Source organism: Strix aluco, chromosome 3 (assembly GCF_031877795.1).
Source record: "Strix aluco isolate bStrAlu1 chromosome 3, bStrAlu1.hap1, whole genome shotgun sequence".
In the NCBI taxonomy this organism is placed as follows: Eukaryota; Metazoa; Chordata; class Aves; order Strigiformes; family Strigidae; genus Strix; species Strix aluco.
The window spans coordinates 130,352,402-130,378,227 of record NC_133933.1 but is presented as its reverse complement, the minus strand read 5'-3'; the positions used below and the strand labels follow the sequence as shown (position 1 = coordinate 130,378,227).

The 25,826-nt window shown below is 39.2% G+C and overlaps 1 protein-coding gene across 6 annotated transcripts in view; it reads right to left on the bottom strand.

The window, feature by feature from the left end:
- KIF13B (kinesin family member 13B) overlaps nucleotides 1-25,826 on the bottom strand; it is a 142,587-nt gene that overhangs the window by 101,917 nt on the left and 14,844 nt on the right. For 5 of the 6 annotated variants that reach the window (XM_074820284.1, XM_074820288.1, XM_074820283.1 and 2 more), the window contains exon 2: nucleotides 17,829-17,922. In XM_074820284.1, coding sequence (XP_074676385.1) covers nucleotides 17,829-17,922 — 94 coding nt within the window. Of the gene's footprint in view, nucleotides 1-17,828; nucleotides 17,923-19,990; nucleotides 20,087-25,826 lie in introns of all 6 variants that reach the window. The other variant, XM_074820289.1, reaches the window with a different exon arrangement.

Sequence of the window (25,826 nt, the reverse complement as noted above, 5' to 3'; positions counted from 1 at the left end):
GAGTCCCCATCCCTGGGTGTGTTTAAGGGTCGTCTGGATGAGCTGTTGGGGGATGTGGTGTAGGGGAGAACTTTGTAGAGTCGGGCTGAGGGTTGGACTCGATGATCCCAAGGGTCTTTTCCAACCTGAATGATTCTGTGATTCGCAGGATGCACTGTGAAACTGGCTGCAGACAGCAGGTGACACCAGGGATCTGGAAGGGTATAGCGTGTGTACATATACCTGCAGCCCCTACAGCAACGGTTCTCAGTCAGCGTGGGGCGTGCAGCGCGTCCCAGGAACCACAGGAAGGGACAAAACCAAGGTGTCAGAGAACTGCTGACACGCTGGGTCAGACAAAGCCTAACAAGGGCATTCTCTCCAATCCTTCCATCCTTCAACAGACATCCTGGCCAGAATCATTATGAAATACTTAAGAGACCATTTGCTTTCATTAAAGTTTGGACAATGTACAAGCCTCCCAAACACAGCCTCACACACCAGCCTGGTGTTACAACTACTCTACAGCATTCAGCAACTGACTGTAACCCATAAAATTAGTGATTTATCTAACTCATCTTCCTTTGCAGCAAACTGATCTACCGGATAAGAATGTTGTTTCAGCAGGAATGAGAACTGTGCTCCCCAAAATACTTTGAAATTTGTAAATCATTCATTAGCAACACCTTCAGTGTGTCTACCCTACATCATTGTACATACACGCCACTGTCTTACGCCCACCAAAAATAAATTCTGCCGGTATCAAGTCAGTGATGCAAAATATAAGTGGTATCAAAAAAATTAACATCATCTGCTGCCCTATCTGTCAATTCCCACATCTTCACAAGTCCAAATAACTTGGCTTTATGCACAGACCCAATGCAAAGAAATACATATTCCATTCTGATCCAGCCAGGTTTGCTGTCCCATGTTGGCACATCACGTCACCTGGATAAAAGGGAAAGACTGGGAAGAGAAAAAAAGGCACCTCCTGAACAAGCCTCTGGATTGCAAGTACAGAAAACACTTACAATGGATTCTTCTTTATCCTTTGCGATGACCGCAGGCCCCCTGTCTCTACAGAACATGTAGCAACAGATAATGTCTATTTTGGCAAGTTGTCTTTGTGTTGAGAGCATGTCTCGGTCACCATGCTCTTCCTGGTCAAAGACAACACCATGGCAACAGTAGCACTTAAAAGTCACTTCAAAGTAAATTTTTGAGGCCATTTTGGGGTCCCTTCCCGTCTGCTGCTCAAATACCTTTAACAGGAGGGTTTGAGACAGGGAGGAAATCCTCCCTCACCCAAAATGCAGATGCACTATCAGCGTATTTTTTTCTTACAATGTTTAGCATTAAGTAATAGAAAAAGGCTGCAAAGGAGCCTTATAGGAGAAGCTATAATTTGAATATATTCAGTTGGTTTAGCAATGAAAACAATTTCCTACAAAGCATCAATGGCAAGAGACTCACATAAGAACAGGCTGCAGCGACTTGGAATTCAAATAATAAAATCGAGATGTCCTTTTAAGGAAGAACAAAGATCTTACACTGTTCTACTATCATTATTACTCATTTTACATACTGCCTTTGTTACTGTATTCTAAAAGAATCTGAATTTTAAAATTGGTTTTTAAAGGTCTTCAAATGGCATTCTTCAAATCACAACTAAAAATCCCTTTAGTAACTGTTTCAGCGTAAGATTTTTCCTCCTTTCTGAATGCACATAAAGAGATTTTCAAGTCTGAATTTAAACTCACTGTATTTCATTATAGTCCTGTGCAAATGCACAGATTAAAAACTTGCTCAAACATTTCAATTATAATCCCAACCATAATCATTTGCAAAACAGCAAAGATATTAAAGTTATGGACATTTCATTAATTTTTATAATATTTTATAAACCACTGTATACAGATGGGGACAACAGCAGGAGAAAACCACACTTACGATGTAATTAGTTTCTAGTTGGCCCAGAGATGCCAGGACAGACTAAGTTGTCAACTTAGTTTCTTTTGTGATAAAAATTAACTTCATTTTTCTGCAAGGATGGATTTCTTCAATACTTTTCCCTAAGGAATCAAGCTCGCTCTATGCACTAGCCCTAACAATAAACAAGGATTAATGACTTTTATGCAACTTGGCAACAGTTTTAAAACTTGTTAGTGCCAATGAAGTCTTCAGAAATATATCTGCCAAAATTTGCAGCAAGTATAAGGCACAGGCACAAACAGAACCCATGAGCTCCTAAATGCTAATCAACTTTCTACGCAACCTGCAGCATCTAACTGAATCTATTCAGATTACAGTTTCTCCTTTCCTACACTTTTCTTTACAGCTTTTTTTATATTACACGTTTTTGGAGGTATGGACTTCACTTTTCAAGCATTCATACAATACTCAGCATAAAGATCTAAGCATTTATGTCTCCGGATACTATGAGAGGCAACTGTTATGAGGCAGACTGTCTTTTTTTAGGATGCAGCTAGTCCAGTAAATAGCAGTATGCATTAGGAAGTATAAAATCCTCTATGAATCATCTCTGGATTGGCTGTTGATGAAAAGGAAGCTGTTTCAATCTGTCATGTGGGGTGATGCATTTGTTACCTATGCAGGATCCAGCTGAGTAACTGTATCACTTAAAAAACACTTTACCAACATCTGCTGTTGTCAAAGTTCAAGGATCCAACTAGTAGTTAATGTTCAAAATGCAAAGAAAAATGTTAACTATTTCAAAATTCATGGTAACCTGGAGTGTGTCTGGCAAATTTTGCTAAAGGTTGCAATCACTAATGTGCTGAAGATCCTCCCAGAATTACACCAAAAGTCAGGCAAGATCTTCCACAAATGACTGAAAGGAAAAAAAAAAAAAAAATCCTTGATTATTTAGGGCAAAGGATCATGGGAATTATCCCAGACATACACTGGCCAGGGTGAAAACAAGAGCGAGAACACAGCAGGGCAGTACAGGTTTGCTGCAGTAAGATTAGATATCCATATGGAAGGTAAACTTGGATGCCTGTCATTAATGCCCAACCCAGACAGTACCATCAGTGATATCATTACAAATGCAAATATGCCAAGGAAGCTCATGAGCAGAATTTAAGATACCTGTACTGACCATTTCCCAGCTAGTGATTTTTATTAGAATAGACTACATGATAATTTCATTGAGTGCTACAGAAGATGACTTAGGTTTAGCAGTGGGACAGTTAACTGAATTAAAGAATTGATACAGCGAAGAAACAGGAAACTTTACTTTTGCCTTTCAGAAGTTGAAGGTACATCCACACTTACTGATGAAGAAAAAAAAAAACAGCTCCACCTACTCCCCATATGGAAATCTCAACCTCTTCAGAACATCAGGGTTACCTCACATGATATTCAAAATACTCAGACTTGCCCAACCTCTATTTAAAAAACAGCAGTTTCATGATGAGGTTAGATGATGTCCTATCTCCAGTGCTTAGGGAGGCTGAAACCTTTGACATCCTTCAAAGCTTGTTTATACAGAAGCCCAAGCAGCCAACAGCTGAAACACAAGAAACACTGAGGCAAAAGCATTCAGCTTGAGTGGGAATTTCTTTAGGTCCTATTCCAGCATGAGGTATCAACTAAATTTTTTTTTAGAAAATAATTATTCAAAATGAACATTTGATAATTGTGATTAATTTTTTTAGTTTCTGGATAGATGTTCTGCTAAATATAATTTACTAAAAGGTAAATATAATATATATAAGGATTTATAATAACTATAATTTACCAAAAGTTAAAGACCTCCTCTGGAGTGAGTCCAGAAGAGGCCACGAAGATGCTCTGGGGGCTGGAGACCTCCCCTGTGAGGACAGGCTGAGAGAGTTGGGGGGGTTCAGCTGGAGAAGAGAAGGCTCCGGGGAGACCTTAGAGCAGCCTCCCAGAACTGAAAGGGGCTACAGGAAAGGGGGGAGGGACTCTTGATCAGGGGGGTAGGGATAGGACGAAAGGTAACAGTTTTAAACTGAAAGAGGGGAGATTTAAGTTAGGTACAAGGAAGAAATTCTTTCCTGTGAGGGTGGTGAGGCCCTGGCACAGGTTGCCCAGAGAAGCTGTGGCTGCCCCCTCCCTGGAAGGGTTCAAGGCCAGGTTGGACGGGGCTTTGGGCAACCTGGGCTAGTGGAAGGTGTCCCTGTCCGTGGCAGGGGGGTGGGACTGGATGGTCTTTAAGGTCCCTTACAACCAAAACCCAAACCATTCTATAATTGTATGATCTTGCCAATAACCTCCCACAGATTAAGTTACAATTAACTGCTGACATCACTACTACCTTGAAAAAGAACCTGTCTCTCACTTTCAAACATATTCATTACGGATACAATTATACAGTGACAGCTAGTATTTAGATGTAGTACTGTCAGCTTAGTTACCACATCTCAGTCAGCTGTTTTCCAAATTCTACCACTCTGAATATGGTCACTCTTCAACAGTATACAAACAAATTATGATTTCATTCATGTACAGAGCTACATGAATTACATTTGGAGATATTAAAAAAACCCACAACAAACCACTATCTGGACATAGTCCTGGGCAACCTGCTCTAGGAGACCCTGCTTGAGCAGGAGGGCTGGACCAGATGACCTCCAGAGATCCCTTCCAGCCTCAAACAGTCTGTGACTCTACACATAATTACTGTGTTTAAGACTGCCATGAGTAAGCCACTACAGCAACAATTCTAAAAATATTCTGGGACCCCGCTGCCTCTCAAATCTCCAACCTGGAGGCAGGTAGCTGACCTTGTTCTCAGTAGCTGGCACAGAATTGCAGCAACGTGCTCTGGAAGGGGGTTGCTGGCACGACCTTACCTGGGAAAGTATCACCTAAGAAACCTGAATAGGGACTAGAAGGAAAATACTACAAGGAAAATAAAGGTATGAGGAAATGTCTGATTACAAAGTATACAATATTCTTTGTTCCAAAGGCTAACACCGTTTCACAAGACGCTGTACCAGGATATATATCACATGATATTAATAAGCTCTATCAGTTTCCCCTTGCATCACCTTCCCAAGTAAAACGCCTCACTACATAACCACAAAACTGTTCATTGTCACCAGACTGGGTCACGGAGGACTATCCTATACCTACTTCCAAACCTATGTCAAAGTGCTGTGGCAATTATCCAGCATGCAGAAGTGTGCTTACTCTGCATTGCTCGTACTCCAGTATTCTGGTGTGGGTATGTACTATTGTACTGGGTATGCTGTAAAGGACTTGCCAGTGCTCTTCCTGCAATTCGATTAAACTCTAAGCAGCAGCAAAGAAAGTTATTTTAGTAATTATCTCTTCCTGTCACCACCAAGTGTGAAAACTTTGCAGAGAGCAGTTGCACAGGCTGGAGTGAAGCAAGGAGGTAAGGTTTTAGCACGAAGTTGCTGCATAACTTATTTACTGTTGTGGGCAGTACAGGTACTCAGATAGCTTGTAGGCGGTAGAAATGCTTCTAAGTCTCAGCTGGTATGTATGTGGTTTCAGCAGATGAGTAAAGCAACCAGATAATTGCTTCCTCCCAGAACCATCTCTATTTCTCTCTTCTCTGCCACAAAATTTGCATATGCTTTTTCTTTGTCCCCTTTTTCTTTTCTTCTTTACACTTCTGAAGTGTTTATTTTTCCGCTCAGCACATTGTAATTCTCCCTGCCCATGGTACCACTGCTACAAACTCTGCAAAGTCATTATCTCTAGCTGCATTTTCAGGAAGAAACCAGAACTATAGGGGCTATCAAATGAAGGCTGGCTGGTGACAAATGTCAGTCAAAGAGCTCAGAGGAGTAGAGAGAAGAGCCTTCATACCAGGAAAAAACTGGACAGAAGAATAAAACAATTTGGACAGAAGAATAAATCAATTGATAATGTCACTTTTGATCAGAGTTATCCATATTAGGTACAATTTTTTGTAAGTAATTACATATGTTAACAAGTATAAATAAAATTCAGATCATAAACATATGTAAATAATGGTTAAAAAAATTTCAGAAAGCTAGAAGTGCTCATCACTGAAGGGCTATTCAGATAAAAGCTGGGTGGATATCCTGTTTCTTCATTTCATTTATCTGATCAGCACAGTAGAGCTACAACTGCTGAAGAATAGAATAAAATGCTGGCAGAAGTCTACAAACCCTGAGGAGAAAGAAAGAAAGAAAATGGTACTGTGCTTTCCAAAAGGCTAAAAATGAAACTGGACTAGCCTAAGAACCTCAGACAATACACATTAAGATTTAGGGTTTCTTTATGTCACTACCACAATATAGAGGCCCTGAGTTCTGGTCCCACTGAGCTATGTGACCTAAATAATTATACACCAGCACAGGAAGTTTCCTGCTAAAAAAAACAAAAAACAAAAAACAACACAAAAAACCCTAAAAAAACCCCGAACACAAAAAACCCCAACAACAAAAAAACCAAACAAAACCCACCCTCCTCAAACAATAAAAAAACCCACCATCCCCAAACAATAAAAATCCCTTCTTGCACTAGATCAACCAAAAAAAAAAAAGGGAAAACATGCTAGATTTATTTTAGAAGCTAGAAATGGAAGAAAAGAATCTGAACTGACTGTCCTACAGTTAGATAGGAAGTGTATGGCAGAGCTGAGGCAAAACCTAAATACCCTAATGCAGCCACTGCTCTTACCAGATGTCCATCCTTCCTCTCCCCAGATATCTTTAAAGTCCAGCCCTCTTCCTTTAGGGGGGGGGGGGGTGGGGAAGAAAAAAAAAATCAATCACTATGTAACTTAATTGCTTCTCTCCTCAAAGGAGTACTGATCAGACAATTAGGCTTTGCATTTTTGTAAGATGGTGATTGGACAATTAGGCTTTGCATTTTTGTAAGATGGTGTATGTTTATCAAAGCTGCCATGAACTTTAAAGTACTAATTAAAATGCTGTTATTTTATTTCACATACCTGCAGAGCACTGAATGCAGCACTCTTACCACAGCAGTGCACAAAAGAAGTCAAAGTCTGTATGATCAGACTTTGTCCTGCTCCATACCAAAAGAATGGATAAAGACACAAGTTATTTTAATGTAAATTAGAACCAGGGGAGAATAGTTTGGTACCTCTAAAACTGCAACAACAACAACAAATTTAGTGTGCCATAAACAGCCATACCTCCATAGCTTCTTTCCAGGAAGGACAGGCATTCCAACCCAGAGGGACGGGTGCTGCCCATGCAAGAGCAGCAGATGCTGCATTCCTGCAGACCTAGCTCATGGAAAACAACAAACAAAAATACCTACAAGATGCTGATTGTTGATTTCTCCTCATAGGAGGGGGAGAAAAACCAGTCCTTTTATCTCTTTGCCATCTGCTGAAATTAAAATATTTTAAAAAATATGAAATATTAAAGCAAATCTTGAGGTGCTACAGCAATTGTGGTTTTCCCTTCTTATTTTTCCCTTCTTACTGTAAGAGTTTGAAAACAAAGATTCACAGAAACAATTTCCTCTGCATTCAGTAGTGTTATTTCCGACTTTACAGAGCTGTAAGATGGTGGCAGAATCAGGCTAGCTCCCTTAAATCTAATGGGGCATCAAGTGTGACAGTGTCACCTTTTGAACTAATTCTAAAATTACCACCACACAAAAAAAGGACAAGTTACCTCACACTGATGCACACAAATGCGTGCAAAAGCTTGTTCAAAGTTCCTCAGGACAATTAATATAAATAAGACCCTAAGAGGTACAAGGTTTCTCTTTTTCTTCACTTTACATAAGCCCATAAATAATTTAGGAAACAAACCCTGATAGCTTTTATATTTTCCAAAACCTAAGGAATTCAGAAGGCTATATGTGATATTATCTACCCAGGTATTCTAGCTGACCATAAAAGTACACGTTTCAACCACTGATAATATCATGAGGCATTTAACCACCTTCTCAGGAGAGCATCAAACCATGTCCTGCCACAGATACTCAACCCTGAACATTCAAATTAGCTCGAGGGATACATCTACACAAATGACTGCAGCAAAGAGCATTAGAGCTGTTCAGCACAAAGTTATTCTGGCTATTACTAATCAATCGTGTTGGATGGCAAAAAATATCCTCTCTTGTCTCTTTTTCTGATCTCATATTAATCTGAGATCAAGATTTTGGAGTTTAATCTCAAATTTCCTCAAAACAAAATTGGTATGCATAAAAACAGTTTAAGGCAGTTAAGGAGTTTAACAGACTCATTTTATATATATTTTATATATGTATTTCTGTTCTTAAAATCGAAACCAACTTACTTGACAGCATAAAATCTCATTGAAGGTCCTAGATATTCACTGACACTCCAAATCCCTTCCGATGCTGAGGTTTTAAAAGCTGTCCTGAACTGCATCTACCACCTTCCACAGAATCCAGCAGCTCCAGCCACTGAAATAATCCTTTAGCCTGCAGGTGTATTATTCAACATCATTCTGACCACTAAATCCCTTTTATAGTCTTACCTCAGGAAGCATTATTATTTAAGAGTTGAAACTTAAGATGGAATAATTTCACATAAGTGGTCATAGCTACAACATTTACTCAAAATACTGAAGCCAAGTCTTAAGAACAAGCTTGCTGTCCCGTCCTTGTTCACTTCTCCCACAGTTTATGGCCACTAGGTCTGTCCCCTACCTTTCTTGATTTGATTTGTTAACAGGAAATATACTTTAAAGCCTTTAAGTCTTCTGTTAACATGTCAGATCAACATAGGAAACAAATATTTCAAACTTAAGATCAGCTTTCATTACCTATCCAGTGTTTTGTTTGGTTCCTGCTGTCAGAATAGCACAGGATAATTTGTTAGTGTCATTTCCTTATTTTCACATATTCAAACAGAGTTTTGACTTGATTTCTACATTTCAAAAAATTATTACAATCAAATCAAATGTTAGGTCCTTTTAAATTATTTTCATAAGAAATAAACCTACATTCCAGCAAAGTCACAAAAGCCATTGGACTAAACCAGAAAACACCGGGTCAAATCCTAATTCCTTTGAAACTGAAGTCCAGAAAAAGATTGACACTGAGCCAAAGTCCAACTGATTCTTCTTAAAGCAAATGGATTTATCTGTTTTAACTTGTGGATTTAACAAGTCAAAAAAACAATTAACACATCACAGTCTCCTTGAAGCTTAAACGGCCTGATATTCTAAGCTTCAGATACAGGCTAGCTTTAAAATCAAAAATCTTGAAAGGTCTCTCAAAATTGCTGTAGAGGTTTAAATAAAAGCTAGATTTCACTCAAATATTTAACAAATCAATTCTTATAGCTTCAATATGCCACAAAGAGGGGGGGTTTATTTTTGTTTTGTGGTTGGGAACTGGCCCTTACTGCTGATACCACTTTGCAGTGGGAGGGGACTACAAATTACTTTCTATTTGCAGCAAAAGTCCACTCCTTGGATAACTCACAATCAGATGCCTTTGCCAACTCCAGAGAAGACTGCATGAAGGACAGGCTGCTTAGCAACTATCACCACCAACCTCCAAACGCTGTCTGCAAGCAGGTCAACAATGTTAAGGGTACCCCAGAACTTGCTGCTAGATTACAGTCTATTAAAAACCTTCAAATTAGTGAAGAATTAAGGTTGCAGGTACTTTACAAATGTATTAGGTTTTAAGAAGAAAAAGTACCAGAGGTTAGGAATCCATAAAATACAAGTTGAAGGTTATACTTCAGATCACGTGACATGCAACCCAAATTATTTCATAGAATCATAGAATGGTTTGGGTTGGAAGGGACCTTAAAGATCATCTACTTCCAACCCCCTGCCATGGGTAGGAACACCTTCCACTAGACCAGGTTGCTCAAAGTCCCATCCATTTCTTCATCTATTATCTTTACCCTTTCTCTCAAACACAGGAGGTTATTGCTGACGTGGTCAGATCAGCAACAGGATCAAAAAAGGCTTCTTTCATGTTCAGCTAAGGAATATAAGGTGGCCAAGGATGATTCCTAATAGCGGCGTGGCTGCCCAATTCTCATTTCAAGAGGATATGGCTAATGTTAAAAGTAGTTTTCACTTACAATATGGGCACAGAGTTTATAAGTAACAGGTAATCCTAATTTGCTATGGCTATGTTAGCCATAAAAAAAAGGTAGAAATAAACAGGGGTGACCCAACTGGTGGAAAGGGAATTGTCTATTAAAAAAATTGTTAACACAGTCTCACCATTTTATTTTCTTAAGGAACACAAAATAGGATACAGGTCTTTTTAAAGCACGTTCACCCACACTGGCACAGTTCAAAGTTTTGTTACCTTTTTTTGTCTATGACAAGAATTTGTGGAGGGTTTCTATCTTGCATTTTCATTTTTACTCAAGTGAAAGCGCATGAGTTGTAGCAAATACACTTCCTCAAAAGCACAACTGGAAATGCAACAACCCCCTTCTGTCCTGGCAAAACTCCTACTTTTCAGTTTTACATAAGATAAATTTTATATGGCAAGCGTTCACCCCCTTCTGCAATATAACCCCTCACTCATGCAACCAAAGACTGGGGAGGTGCACAGTAACAGAGCTTTGTGTGCCAGTGCTGCTGTCCTCAAAACATCATCTCCATCCTCTGTCTGTCCTGACTCCTCTCTGATTTAAGATCTTTCCAGGACAAACAGATCACCTTCAAACTTTCAAGAAAGAAAATGATTTCTAGGTATGGAGTGTGCTCCATAATGTAGGGTTAATATGACTGCCTACAAAATAAACTCTGATAATAGACTGGAAAAGCAATGGTTTTACCGTAACTTCATCCAACCATTTAAATGACTGTTTTATGTGAGGCTTATTTCTTCCCCCTCTTCTAACTTATTTAGGCTGTTCAGTAACCTCATCAATAAAAAGCAGCAATACATACTCGAGGGAGCTCATCAGAAACAATCATCATTTTACAGCACAAGGTCAGGCTTGAAGTGAGAGTTGTATGCAGAGATGCAACAGAGCTGCACAGGCAAAGACAGCAATACAGGAAAAACTCATAGCACTGTTTTTGCAAACATCAACTTCCTGTGAGCTGTTTTGTGCCCACAAAACACCAGTGTGGATGTTGAGAGAGGCATGCTTCCCTTTCTTCTGGATGTCAGCTATCAGTCTCGGGAATACAAACACACTCTTTCCCTACCCCCACAGCTTCCTGGAACATTTCTGCATTATGAAACATTGCATAAATCTGTTCCCTGTAAGACAAAGCCGAACTAACATCTAACCCAGAAATTTCATTCTCAGTTAAGAGTTTTATACCTCAGTATGAACTCTTACCCACATAGCAAGCAATTCCTCTTTAGTGTAAGGAGGCAACAGCCAACTACGCAGTTAGCGTTGTTTCTGCACTCACATCCCAATCTGAATCGTTCCTGTCCCCAGCAGTTTAACATAGCAGGAATTAATACCATGCCAGGAAAGATAGAGAAGCAAAGGCACATGCAATGCAATCAGTTTTCACCCATCTTCAAAGGCAGTCATATTTCTTCCTTTAGATTGCTTTGCTGTCAAACAGCAACTGTACCACATGATGCAAATGGTCCACCAAGCTCAATATTCAATGTCTGGCTGCGTCCAACAGCTGATACTTCTAAGTAAAATGCGTGAACAACTGGGAACACATACATACAACACTGCTTAAGATGAGGCAGCCCTTCGAGTGGTTCTTACCTAATATCAGGCAGGATCCTGGTGTATTTTCAAGAAAATGTATGCATTTTTCCATGTGTATATATCAGTAGTTGCCTCTCACTGTTTTCTTGAGGCAGGGAGTTCTGCAAATTAATTCCATGTACAGGACTCCCTTCATACATTTTCATCATTTTCTGATTATGCACATTCTTTCCTAAGGTAGGAAGAAGTGAAGTGTGCACCCCTATGTGCTCCTGCTATCATGTATTATTTTTAAAAGTCAAAGTCCTCCTGGTTACTCCTACCAGTCAGCTCTTCCAGTTCATATTTATACACATATACAAGAACATCTGTATAATCATGTCAGCATTTCCTCTCTAGACTGTCTGCATGCTGTTCTGGAAGATACAGGGAGAATCGACTAATTGTGCAAAAATTTTAAGATAATATAACCTAGATACAGGATCATATTTTCAACTTTTGCTAACCCTTCCTTTAACTGGGATTTTTGCCTACCATTCCACATACATCACAAATCTTAGTGAACTGTACAAGTAATATATATGCTTCTTCACGTCACAAAGAGATTCTTTATGATGGGTTAATGCAAGTTTTTCACTGGTTAATGTACATTTTCCCCAACACACTCCCTATTTATAATTTTTGCAAAAAAGAAATTAATGTGCAAGTTTTACCACCTCACTATTCAGGCATTTCCCACGTCAGCTACATTAAGATTAGCATTTCCCATTTTTATCAAGAGAGCATGAGATCTGTAATACTCCACACAGCAAGAGCTGATAAGTCATGACTTATTTTCAGCTTTTAGCCAGCTTTAAGGAAAGTTCTCGTGTCACACTGGAGTCACACATGCATTGCAGCCCGATGAAAGCCAGTTTCACCTGTGCTCTGTGCAGACCAAATACTGTATAACTGCTAAAGCTGTGCCAAGCTGAGCTTATCCTGCCTCTCAGCGTGCTCACCGGTGCTGCCTTCACATCGGGCAACACCCTCACAAGATTTTCTGGCTGACAGCAGGCAGAGGAAGCTTCTGTGGGCTTACACAAACGCCATATTCCAGTTTTTAGTAACTGAGCAAAGAACAGGTGAAAACAGAATCTGATAAGATCATATTTAGTTCTAAATATGCTTTCTGAGCTTGGCAAAAGCTCTGGGTGCTTCACCTATTATTTAGCATAGTATCTAGGCATTCTGTAAACTTTCATGTTAAAGTAGAATACAAAGCTTGGCTCAATAGATGCATTTTAATGCCCAGAACCACAGCAGTAGTGTTTTGTAATTAGTAAGCTCTTCCAATCCTATTTTTTTAAACTTAGAAATTGCATGTGTTTGTTACCATTCATCCACTTCACACTTAACCCTTCAAAGTGAGTGAACTATCATTGCTTAGTCCTTGAGACTCCAATAATTGTTTTCCAGTACCATATTTTCAATAGCTAAATCTTTGACAGCATTCTGTCTGTCTGGGTCCTAATCTTTGTTTCTTCTTCAAAAGGATTAAAAGGTTCTTCAGCTTTATAAGAAGAAAAAACCTTCACTCCGAAGATGAACTATGGACATTTTTAACACACCAGACTGTTTATTTCAACCCAACTGCTGCCTAAAGTCCATCATTCACCTGAAATTAGCAATTTATTACCTACTTACTGCATAAGTAGGATTTTTTTTGTTGTTCTTTTGCACTAAATTCTGTGAGTACTGGTTTTATTCTCTCAACAATCTTTAAATTCATTATGGAAGAAATTTCTCTTTGGGAGTATTATTATTAGCAGCCATGACAAGGTAAGCATCATTTACCTACAGCTCTGAAAGGTGACCCTGTTTTAATTACAAGGGAAGTAGACCAAAATTATTTCTCCCCACAACCTTTTTCAGGGCTCATTTGCCTCAGAAAGAAAATGGGAATTGGAATGGTAGAAAAATCTTATAAAAGTATTTCTTTAAAATATACTTGGGCTTCATCCAGTTCCTCATCAAAGCAGAAATGAAGCTCAGCTGTTGCAAGGCTACAAAAATCCTCATGTCTAAGATAACAGTACGCCCCTTCTCAGTTTACAGAACTCCTTAGAAAACAATCAAATTGAGTTTAAGTATCATGCCTTCATGAGCAAAAACACTGTCTGTGTGGATATACAAAAGTAAACTGTTTTAAACCCAGGAATAGATGCCTTAAAAGAAGCCACTTTTAGAAAATATTTATAAAGGTACTCAATTATTGAAATATTACAAAGCACTAATTATAAAGATATTACAGTAACTGAAAAGGGAAAAACCCAGCCTGGTTTAACACACTCGTCAGCTTCAGTTAGCTGCACTCATGCCTTGGAATAACTTTTACCCTGTGCCAGTCTTTGGAATCTCTCTGTTCTGCAAAACAAGAGGGAAAGCATCTACGAACCACAAACTGCGACAGAAGTAGACAGAAGTCAGCACTCCTTTCATTTTTTAAGTATATTCTCTTAATAAAAAAAAAGGCTCAAAGGTGGTTTGCTGGGCAGATTTAATAAATGCTTCGTTTTACAAATATCATGGCTCATTCATAGGTCTGTGCCAGACTAATAATACACAACTGATTTCTCAGCTTGTATCAGTTACACATCAATTACAGTTATGTCTGTGGTATATAATAAAACTCCTTTGTCTGACCTCACAAAAATAATAATTTTTTAAGTCTTTTTAATAGGTCTTGTTTGGGAAATATAAAATGACAGCACAAGCAAATTGGCAGTAAAAAAAAAAAAAGAGGGCTATAAAGGAACCTAGAATAATTAGAGTCTATCTGGAAGTTTTCCAAAAAATTAATTCCTATAAACATTCCAATTGTTGCCTAGGACTTACCTATTCACTTAAATCTAAATGAGTTCACACCCTCTTTCAAGCCCTAGTCACCATGTAATAAAGCCATGAGTAATCTTTGCAGCACACAGTAAATCCCATGTTGATAAAGAAACTTCAGCCTTGACCTTTGCAACAGAGAACAGACAACTACATAAGACAAACAAAAAAGTCGACAAGTCATGCTAATGATACTGTTCATTTACAGCCAACCCCTGGAGGTTCACACATCCTTGAGAGGGGAGATTTTAATTTAAAGATGTCATTTTAGGAAATTTGTGCAAAACTCAAGGCTCTGCAGCAAATAATTCTGTGAAAGCAACTAAAGAAAAGGTTGACCACTTCCACACAGTATAATTTCCATTTTAATATGAGAAACCATCACTCAACCTAAACCCCCACCCCCAAAAGCCTACCCAGTCTGGAGGTCATCCGATAAGATTTTAAAATTGATCTTTTGTACGTGATCAGATAACCGAAACCTGCACAGCACTGTTAAGGATTGCTCAAGAAAATAACTGCTGCATTTCTCTATCTCAGGAAGGGTCATTTCTTGGTTAAGGAATCACTAACAGGAAGATGCTAGATTTTTGAAGTCATATGAGAAGTCTTTTTTTGAAAGCAAGTGGTTTACATGCATTCATTAATCCTCAACTCTCTAGAAAAAAGGGTAAATAATATATTCAGTTTGTAGATGCAGGAGAAAGTGAGGTCAATCAGTTATCAGCTGGATTTTCAAAACATTCCTTCATTTTTAATGCAAAATTTGAAACAGCTAGAGACACTCTTTTTCTAAAGACCTGAAAATGTTTCAGTGGTAATTACATCAACACAATTCTCTATCTCCAAAAGTCAGGTCCTACACACCTCAAGTTGGGTTATCTGTCAAAGCATGAAATACATCAAGAGAGTGGAAATTTCTGACATTTTCTGTACACATTCAATCCCTGGTGTCATGGGAAATCCGAAGGAGAGGTGGGTGTATCACTTAGGAACTCCAAAGCCTGCTTCTCCTCTTTAACACAGAGACAACTGAAAACAGTAAGTCGGGTATTTGCCATTTTAACTGATCTGACTGGCAGAGGTTTTTTGCAGATGGACATACACACTGTTTACATCTCTGGCCTGCAAGGACCACCTTGGGCAAATGGGACAAACATGCATAACTGTGACACTAGTGGGCCAATTCACCCATTAAACTATGTATTTACACATACCCATCTCCCAGACTTGGCTTCCACCAGAGAGGATGGAAGTGGGAAGGCATGCATATTTCCAAAAGTCATCACTTGTTTTTTCCAAATGTCACTCCCTGCCAGAGCACAGCTGAGTCATGACATGTGGGGATGTGACAGCACAGATTTCTGTTTCTAAAATTCTTGTCCCAGTTCCTAAACTGACCCTGGCATCTTAATGAGAAATGCAGTAAAGCTCTTAAGATTTTCAAACTTATCCTGCTTTGCAAGCATCTAAAGAGTGTATTTACAATATTATTTACTTTTCTTTTCCCTGTGTAATTAAAAGCACTCCAGGTTTGCCAGAAATCCTTCAGCTTGCTTTAGACACTAGGCAAGTCTGAAATCAAAATGAATGATTTTAGAGCACAAGGCAAAGTCGTTGTCAGTGGATTTGGAAACAGAAGCAGAACCTGAGCATAAATTAACCCCCAAACTTAGAAGAATCGTAGCTAAAACTAACCTTTTCCTTGAGCTGATATTTAAGATTCCTCTGATGGAGTTGCAGAAGCCGAGACAATTTAGTGGCAGGCTCTCTCAAGGGCATTACATGCTAGATGGGAGCCTGTTCCAATTCCTCACTACTTCAACTACATTTTTGAGATATGTTGCCTCACTGTTTGCAGGCAAACCTTCAGTGCAGTTAATGGGCCTCCACTTTTCTCTCTTCTATTAAATCACCCCATATAAATTTACTGTGCTTCCTGCTTAGATTAGCAATGGGTATTTGTGAAAATGCAAATGAAGTATTCTTCAGTCTGGCACGCTGGTTTCTCACACTAGGCTCACCATCTCGTCTGGGATGTCAACGCAATTGCCAACCGATTCCTCCCTTGCCAGGGGGCATGATTTGCATGATGTATTCTCTCATGGCTGCAGCATGAACATTTTTAAAACATATATTAGGGAGTATAAACTATGCCGTATTTAATTGGTTGCCATGTTTTAGAGAAACTATGAATAATATTCTTAATACAGCTCTGGCTAACTAGGCTTCTGAGAATCTAAATTTCCTGCCATTTTTAGCAGTTTTAAAGGCTCAAATCAACATAGGTATTTGGCAGCTAAACAATTCACGTGTTTCTGGAGAAGGCAGATATTGGTACAAACAAAAACACCCCACACCACACACAGCCTGTTTGATTTAAGTAACTTGTTAAAGCCCCAGTCCCAGTGTCTGTAATAAGTCTTCCAGCTGATGACAACAGAAAGTACATATTGCACCCAATGACCTCTTTGCTCTTCCATTTACTACCACTTGGGTTTGAGAAGGTTAAATTATCAGACATCAGGTAAAGAATACATCTACTGACCACTGACATACAGTTCAGCTTTACATGAAAAAGCTATGATAAGTTGCCTTTAAACAAAGCTCTTCTATGTATTTAACTGAATTTTTCTCATTTCTTTCCCCCTTAAGATGACTTCCTCTTTTTTTTTGCAGAACACAGATCATGATCGACTGTAGATGTCCAGTAATGAGTTTTGTCTTTTCCTGCACCCCTGCTATTTTGTTCATGAACACATTTTTTCATTTCCTCCCCTTGCAAACAATCAATAAATTAAGTAGTCACAATCTTAACCTTATCAATTATTACAGGACTTTTCAGTTTCACAACAGTTTAACATATTGGCACCAGTTCTGACACAAATTGGTCCCTACCTTTAGCCACCTTTCCAAGTATTTTTGATGCATGTAATGGCCCACTGTCAAGACACTCCTAGAGCTACACCTCTCCAGCATGTTCCCATGCCCCTTCTTACACAACGAATATGAGTCCGTTATGAGAAAATAATTGTGAAAATTAATTTAATTCCAAAATTACAAACTGCCCCGCTCAAATTATTTTGCGGATTTAAATTTCTCCTGTTCCATAACAGCATATGAGAGGCAATGAAACAGTTCACAGACCCATTAATTGCTAACACATTGTTTAGAGCAGGAAGCAAATGCAGTAAGCACTAAGTTTTCAAAGCATCTTCCCAGCATGGTAAAATCAGCCTTATTGTACAGATGATGGCAATTACATTGCAGAAAGAATATATATTAGTTTTTAAACTGAAAGCCCTCTATCAAGGCCTACATACCCTCATTTAATTTAAGGAACCTGACCTTCCTAATTCAAAAATCTTACCTGGCATCTCCTTTTGAAAGGTTGGTGTTTACAGGATGAAGAATAACCTTGTTTGCATCCACATCCACCACACATTTTGTATGCAGATCAAGCTCTATAAAGAAATGAGAAAGTGTCAAGTGCTGCTCCTAAAGCACTAGGATTATATACACCATTACTTCCTCCAGACACCAAATTTATTCATGTAGTCTGACAGCCACCCATCAGCTAGAGAATAGAAACAGGACTATTGCCAAATTCCACTTCTAGAGATATTCTGATGGGATGGATCCTGTCCAGCTTTAAAGCATGCACTCTTTTCAAAACAAGAAAGAGCGCTTAGGTTTTACTGAAGGACAATCAGCATATACAAGGCAGTATGAAATTTCTTCTGGGGAAAGAACCATTAGGCATGGTACCACTTTGACAGCTCTTCTTATTGCTCTCTCAATGCCTCACATGCTCGGAGGCAAAGCTGCCCCTACCATCTGCAGCACATTTTCCCCGGCCACTGTTGCGATACTGCAGCATACCATGGCAGCTGTCAGTCCTGGGGCACCTGCTTGGAGAAATTCATGTCCCATCAAAAATAATTTAGGTGTGAGTGTGTAGAAAAGGGCTTATCCTTCCCCACAGGCTCCCAGTCAGCTGGAAAGCCCAGCTCTTCCAAATGACGCTAAGCAATGGGATATGTACTATGAGTAATATTTGGAATGTATGAGAATTCTCAGCCGTAGAGGCGGGGAAAACAAAATAAAAGCTTCAGATAACACTGACAACCGTCCAAGGTATCCACCCAATGACAAATGGAGTTAGATGTTAAAAAAAAAAAAAAAAAAAGGCACACAGCCACTTGCAATCAAAGTCACTGCCTGCAGACACAGGGGCCTGGACATAAACAAGCCTAGTCCTGTGTTCTTACGCTCCAACGCTGAACCTGGAAAGCGTACCCAAGAGCCAACACCTCTAAACAGGACACACCAGTCACACCCAGCAGGCACTCTGCAGCTCCCACGCGCTGCGATGACGAGGGGCTACGGTGTACAACCTCCATACGGGGTTCAACACCCCAGCTGAATCACCAAAATATGCCACTGTCTAACCATGCTAATTACAATCCTCATCCTCCATCTCTGCTCTTTCCTTCTTTGTCACCTGTACTTGCTCTTTCACCTTACAGCACCTTATAAACTCAGACTGAAAATCTCTCAGGCAAAGACCACAGATCTTAATTATTGCACAGCACCCTGCAGACTTCTTTCTACTGTTAAATAACAAAGAGGAAGTTTCATTCAGTGACAGTTTTTGAAAGAAATATTATAGCTTTTTGCTACTTGAAACACAACAAAGAAAACCAAAACTCAAGATTACTGGTCATAGCAAGCAGTCCCATGAAACTGAAATCCTTCTGAACAAAACTACTCCTCTGTTATTAAACTGCGCTTTTGTAGAAGGGACAGACAAGTTTCAGAAGCTAGTGTTTATTTTAATTTCTCTCCACACCCTGAAAGCCAATTTACCTATCATTAATATGCAATACATGCTTGCTTAGATGAAATTATATTCTTCATACATCCCATATCCGACAAGCTACTTTATCTTGGTCTGGCTGGTTAGTGATGAACGTTCTGTATTGCAGTGACCTGTTTTTCCTCAACTACTGAAGAAGGTTTTTACATACTACCTGCCTTATGCAAAGCATGTATGTGCACTCTGTATATAAGCAGTATGGTCTTTATCACATCTTTTAATTCATCTCTTGAGAGAGAATGCTGATGGTAGGTTTTGCATCCATGACTGCCCAGTGAACTCAAGGTCTTGCTAGTATTCATTAACCCTCTCTTTGTGAAATTCCTTTAAGAAAGCACACAGACAGGATGCAAGAGTTCCTTAAAGGCACATGTCCTGACAGGAAAAGAAGAAAGATTCAAAGCCAATTTGTCATGTACAACACACCTTGTCTGATGATCGTCATCACACGGGTAACATTAAAATCCCTCACCTAGGCATCCTGCAGACAGGGGACTGCACGGTTTCGGAAGACGTGGTGAACCAACCTAACAGCTATTGCCAAACAGGGAGGTCGCAGTCCTGTGCCTGTTGCTCACCTTCCACCACTACCGTGCTCAGCAGACTCCTCTGTAAGTCACTTTAAGTTACTTCAACAGCAGAAAACTACCCACCATGAAAAACAGATGTATTCAGACACTACAGAGAGTTACATCAGCCCAGTGAAAGCTCTGAAGTACATCAAAGGCCATGCAAACAAGTGGGTAGACCTGTACAGAGGGGAAGAGAGGAGGCAGAAAAGTGAGACCCTCTCCCAGCAGAGATGAACTTCCACATCAGCCCATGGCGTCCCATGAAATAAACCCCTAAGAAATGGTTATATTCAGCCTCTAAGCTGGGTTATGCATCCAGACAGTCTTAAGGCTACTCACCCCAGTTAGCTTGGCAAAAAAACCTCATATGGCAACTCTCCTTTTAGCTGAAGAAATAGTTTAAATTCTGTTTTAATAGTACATCATACACTTTCTACAAATTCTGGCTCCATTACAAAGCATGTTCTTTGACTGACTTCTGATTTCTTTAACGTTTCCAGTAGGCTGAGAGATGAATCTTACATTAGCCACTACTGAAAATTGTATCTTCATAATTTCCACCTCATTAAGTTTTTAATATTACTAAAGCAGGTTAGTCTTATAGACAAATTATCTTCCTGCTCTTTTGGATATGATCACACATGGACTCCACCCTTACTTTTACTAGTTTCAGTGTCTCCTAGGTAAGCAGTGTACTTGCTGTCCTTGAACAACAAGCAAAATTAGGATGCATCAAGATAAGAAGATAAGCATGCATATCCAAAAACACCGATTAGTTCATCCTTAGTGAGGACTCATTTGTCAAGGCTTGGTATTATTATTTCTTTCAACTATACAGCTGGGTTTTGTTCAGGCAGCACAAAATTAAGAAGTTAAAAGGTGACAGAAGTGGCTCACTGTCAAACTTTGGAGACTCATCACAGTTCTTGTAGCTCAAGAAGATTTAAAATCTTACCTATTATTACTGCTAACCTGCTTCTACCTTCAGTCATTACCAAGCAAACACAGTCAACTACTCATTTGCTTCATCAAATCAAGAAACTAATCAGCTAATTGCTTTTTGAAAAATTAGAACTCAAACTCTCAACATCTCAAGAAACATTTATTGCAGGGAATAAAAGCCTCTTTCACAGCTTTGGAGTAGGAGAGCTGTGACGTCCATAATAAAAGGGTAACACATATCTTAGACACTTTTCCATATTTACATTTCATAGCTGTAGAAGTGTTAAGCAAAGCTGGGCTGAGTGCAAGAATAATTGTTAAGTCATGTGCGTCCAAGCTACTCAGTCTCTCGGATGACTTGACTTGTGAAACTGGAAGGTGGGGCTTGAAAGAGGCCGTTCTCCTTCCCATTTCCCTTGATTTTTCAACTCCTCACAAAAATTTTCTAAAGATAATAAATACTGGGATTCCAGCAATGCAGATCTTAGCTGAAACCACACTTGTGTAAAACAATTAAAACTGGGCTTGCAACAATGCAGATCTTAGCTGAAACCAACTCTTGTTGTAAAAAGAATTCACACCACCCACATACACCTTGAACTTTTTCACTAGCCTAAGAAATCCGGTGTGTTTCAAACAGGGTGGAAAAGTCAGTGAGGGAGAGCAGGAAAAGCAAAACCAGGAGCAGCGTACCACCGCATGCAGTGGTGGATCCAGCAGGCACTGGTATACTCCCAACAACAGGTAGGAGTTTACATTCCCCCTGTAATAGCAGTCACGCCTCTGGTAATCATAAACTCAACGCAGCAGATTTTCCACAACAGTGTTAGGAAACACTAGGAAAGGTGCAACTTTAAAATGTACTAAACAGGTTTAGAGCAGAGACAAAGAGTGTATGTGAATCCTGGAGGAAGGGGAGAGAAGTATTTTGGAAAATTCATTTTCAACCCTGGGAAACATCCATCTTTGTTCATGGCTCAGTTAGGGAACTGTGTTCCTAGATTAGCTGCAACGAAGGACAACACTGGTTGGATAACGATGTACCCAACTCACTCGAGCAGGGTACGGAATCAAACCGAGCGGCATCAGAGGCTTAACGAAAACATCTGAACTGCCATGCAGCGATACTGGAGCTTTTTCAGCCACTACCCTAAAAAAAGTCATTCCACCTTTATAGCTGGTATTTCAGAACCAAACATAATGATCCCAATAGATAGCTTTTACAGAGCAGTTTGAAATAATCTTAAAATGGAAGATGATACAGTAAATAAATTTGTCTGCAATTTATTAAACTAGTGGTTGGGACCATGGCATCGTAACAGCTTTTAGAACAGCAGCCATGGTAACTGAAAAGTCTGTTACAACTTACTTGACCTTCTGTATTTTCCTCTTTATATATTCTATGTTTTCACACTATACAAGATTAATTATGGGAAAACATTTCCCAGTTCATCAAGAGCCTTTATTCTGATGTAAATTTTTCCATCAGATTTCAATTTAAGAAATTAGTTTCTGATGGTTGACAGTTTTTCAGCCCTTTTGACTACCATTTGATCCTAAACCCCACTGAAACAAAGATGTGAACCTGATGTTGTAACACAGGTCAAATAAAATTTGTGACAGATTCCTCCTGGTCCCACTACCCCATTGAGGGCAGCTGCACCTGCACTGACACCCAAGGTCCCCTTGGAGGTAGGAAATTAGGTTCAATCATGTCACTGGGAACCAGCGTGGCTGCTCTTGTAGAGTTTCAGAAAAGCTAACTGAAGTATAAAAAATAAAATGTGAAAGGCTTAAAGTGCATGTACTAAGCTCATAAACCAAAATTGGCCCCGAATACAAAAGCTCAAAATAAGCTCCTGTAAAGACTGAGACGACAGAAATTTTGTAGTTTAAATTGCCAGTAGATTTTCAGGAGATTAACATTCCCTTGAAGGTTAGAACTGGAATGTGGTGGCCTGAGCCTTCAATTGCATTGAGCAAGAAATTACAGTTGGTTTCTTGTACCTTTCTTGGTCTAAAAAGCAAATGGCATTAACACTGAGAAACGTTTAAATAGTAACTTAAAAATATGTGAAAGTTTATTTATCACACAGATTAAATGAATGCCACCTAAGAAAAACACAGAGGCTGTTTGGGGTTTTTTTTGGTTTTGTTTTAAAAAGAAATCTGAAAGCAAGTTCAAAACACAACAGGTCCTCAAGTCTTTCTGCCAAAGTTTGTTGCCTTAAGAGTGACTTTTCTCTTTGCCCTTTGCTATGTAGAAGTCAACGCAAGTAAGGGAAAAACTGACTATAGAAGAGAGTGTGAAAATACCTTATATTTAAATGAAAATGCTAAGAGCTTAAAAGGAAAGACATAGTTAAGTGTAATAGCACTTTTAGGGCATTATTTATAAGACATAACTACTGATACATTCTGGACAAAAACACAGTAATTTGACTTAAGTCTAGCAACATGAAGTTTACCCAGGCATCTTTCAAACTTCTCTGCTATATATATGAACTGTGCAAATATAATTCATTAAATTTTCAGTTTGCAGCAATCTAAGATCATTAAATATGTATGAGTGCATCTGGAAGGGCACACAATACTGTCTCATCTTGACGATGAGGTGTAAGTCAACTCAAACTCATGAGCACTTTGAACACAAGCAAGCTCTCCTCACATGTTAACACTACATTGCCCAAATGGTAAAAAACATATTCTATCTTCTGCAAGAAGAGAGCTTGCCAAATAGCTTTAGTGAAGGCACTCCGAGTGCCTGGACATTTAACCTTACTCACAGTCAGTTCTGCTGCTGCATGCGCTGCTCAGCTCACAGAGACTAAGTAAATAAATCAGTCTGGTGACTCTCTGATGCAGCGAAGAGCTCTAAGGAAGTTCCACGCAGAACTCTCTGCTGCTGCTTTGTTTCAGGCTTCTGAGTTAACAGGAACGAAATGCAACAGCTTTTACTCTGCCCCCAGCCACCCAAAACCCAAGGCAGAACTATTCACAACGTGTATCTGATCTTCTGTTGACTTCAGGAGGAGCAAGCAAACGTGAAACCAGAGCAGCAAGGTAATCTCATACTGCACTTTAGGCTAGCTCTAAAGATGTAATTAGCACAAGAATTGTTTGCCTTTGTGGCATCCACATTGGATTGACTGGTAGTCTCACCGGAGACTTTGGCTGTGGGGAGTGAGAATACGATTGCCTCACTGAGGAACGCAAGATGAAGCACTAACTCAACATGCTTTACCCATTTGTCACCGTATCTCTAGGTTAATCCTGCTCATACCACAAACACTATTTTATAGGTTATCAACAATCACCAGGAAATTTTAAAAACTCTAGGCAGTCATCTATGACAAGGATAATGGTCTTATGTTTTGCATATTGCTATCAGGATACAACAGGTGCCATTTCATTTACTCTAATACCATAACTAATCTCGTAAAACTGCTTGCACAAACTCTAATTTATAGATAAATTGTTTCTGTTGTAGTCTCCAGTGGAAAAAAAAAAACAAACCACCAAACAAAAACACAGGAGCAATCCCTTCCTCCTCCCCCAAAACGAAACACATTTCAAGTGACTGGAAATGCAACCAAAGAGCAGGAGGACATAAAATTAGCACCTAACACCTGATCAGAGGCTTGCACAGATACAGAAGCAAGTTCTTTCCTTACAAGCACTGGAGACAGAATCTTTATCATCAAAACACAAAGAGATCCCTGTTTGAACACAGAAACTAGTCTGGATCAATATACACATTAACATAACAGATACCTGAATGTATATTTACAGGCCATCTAGATATTTACACTGGAAGCTATGGGTCTTGTACCACAATCCTACAACCAGTTTAATCTGGCAGCGTTGCCAGAATACAGGCTGTGGTCCCATCCTGCTTAAACCTAACCTGGCACAACCCCACACCACCACTCCCCACCCAAGCTGTGTAATGCCACCACCAGTACTTCTATTGCTCCTCAATAAATTCATCCAAAGTACTAAACACGTAATTTTTTGCAGTTAGTTTCCTGCCTTTCTTGTTCAAACAAAAAAGTACGAACCCAAGTGAGATGTAGTAGTTTTGACTGGCTTCAGCCATACCCCTGTGCATAAACCATATTCTTTTAGTGCTGATAAAAGATGTTGTATTTTAATTAACACTACAGTGAATTGATTCAAAGGCACAGGGGAACACAAGGACTTAAACATACTTATGGGATGTCTGTACAAGATGTCTGTACACCAATATTACCCGAAAACAAAATATTCAGTAAGACAAATCTTAATTAAAAAGCCTCCAGCTGTCTTTTGCTTTGCTTCATAGTGTGGCTTGAGCTTTGCATGGCATTTATCTGAAATATAATGAATATCTGCTAAGTTAAATCAAATACTGACAATATTTGTAAAAGGAAATCCACTGCAAGTCTAAAATACAACAGCAAAAGAACTTGCTGTTACCAAAAACCCATCTGAAGGAGCAGTGCACTAGGAAATATTTTTGTGAATGACAAAACCAAGAAAAGAGAGGACTAAGAGTCTCATCTAACAAAACAGTACTGAATAATTTAATTCATAATAGCATGCTAATCGATATCCCAGTTTCCGAAGTAGAAAGTATGCAAAACCAGAAGTCACAACCGCTACCTAGCAGACCCTACAACTTTAGACGTGACGCTGCAAGCGTGTTGACTTCGTAGTAAGTTTTACAAAGGCATGGTTTCCATACACAGTTTGTAGGATCGGTGTCGAATTTGAAGCAGGATTCAAAAAAGTAACCTAGATGTGTAAGAAAAGTAATCTATGTGCAATTATGAATGCTTCCCCTCACTGCTAAAAATGAGTATTATAAGTTTAGTTTACAGATTGCTGCTCTGCCTGAGAATGAAGCAGGACCCTCAATACTATCACCTTGAAATGCGAGTACTATGAATAACCAACTATTCGATACAGAAATCCCTTCAACACGCATGCAAGG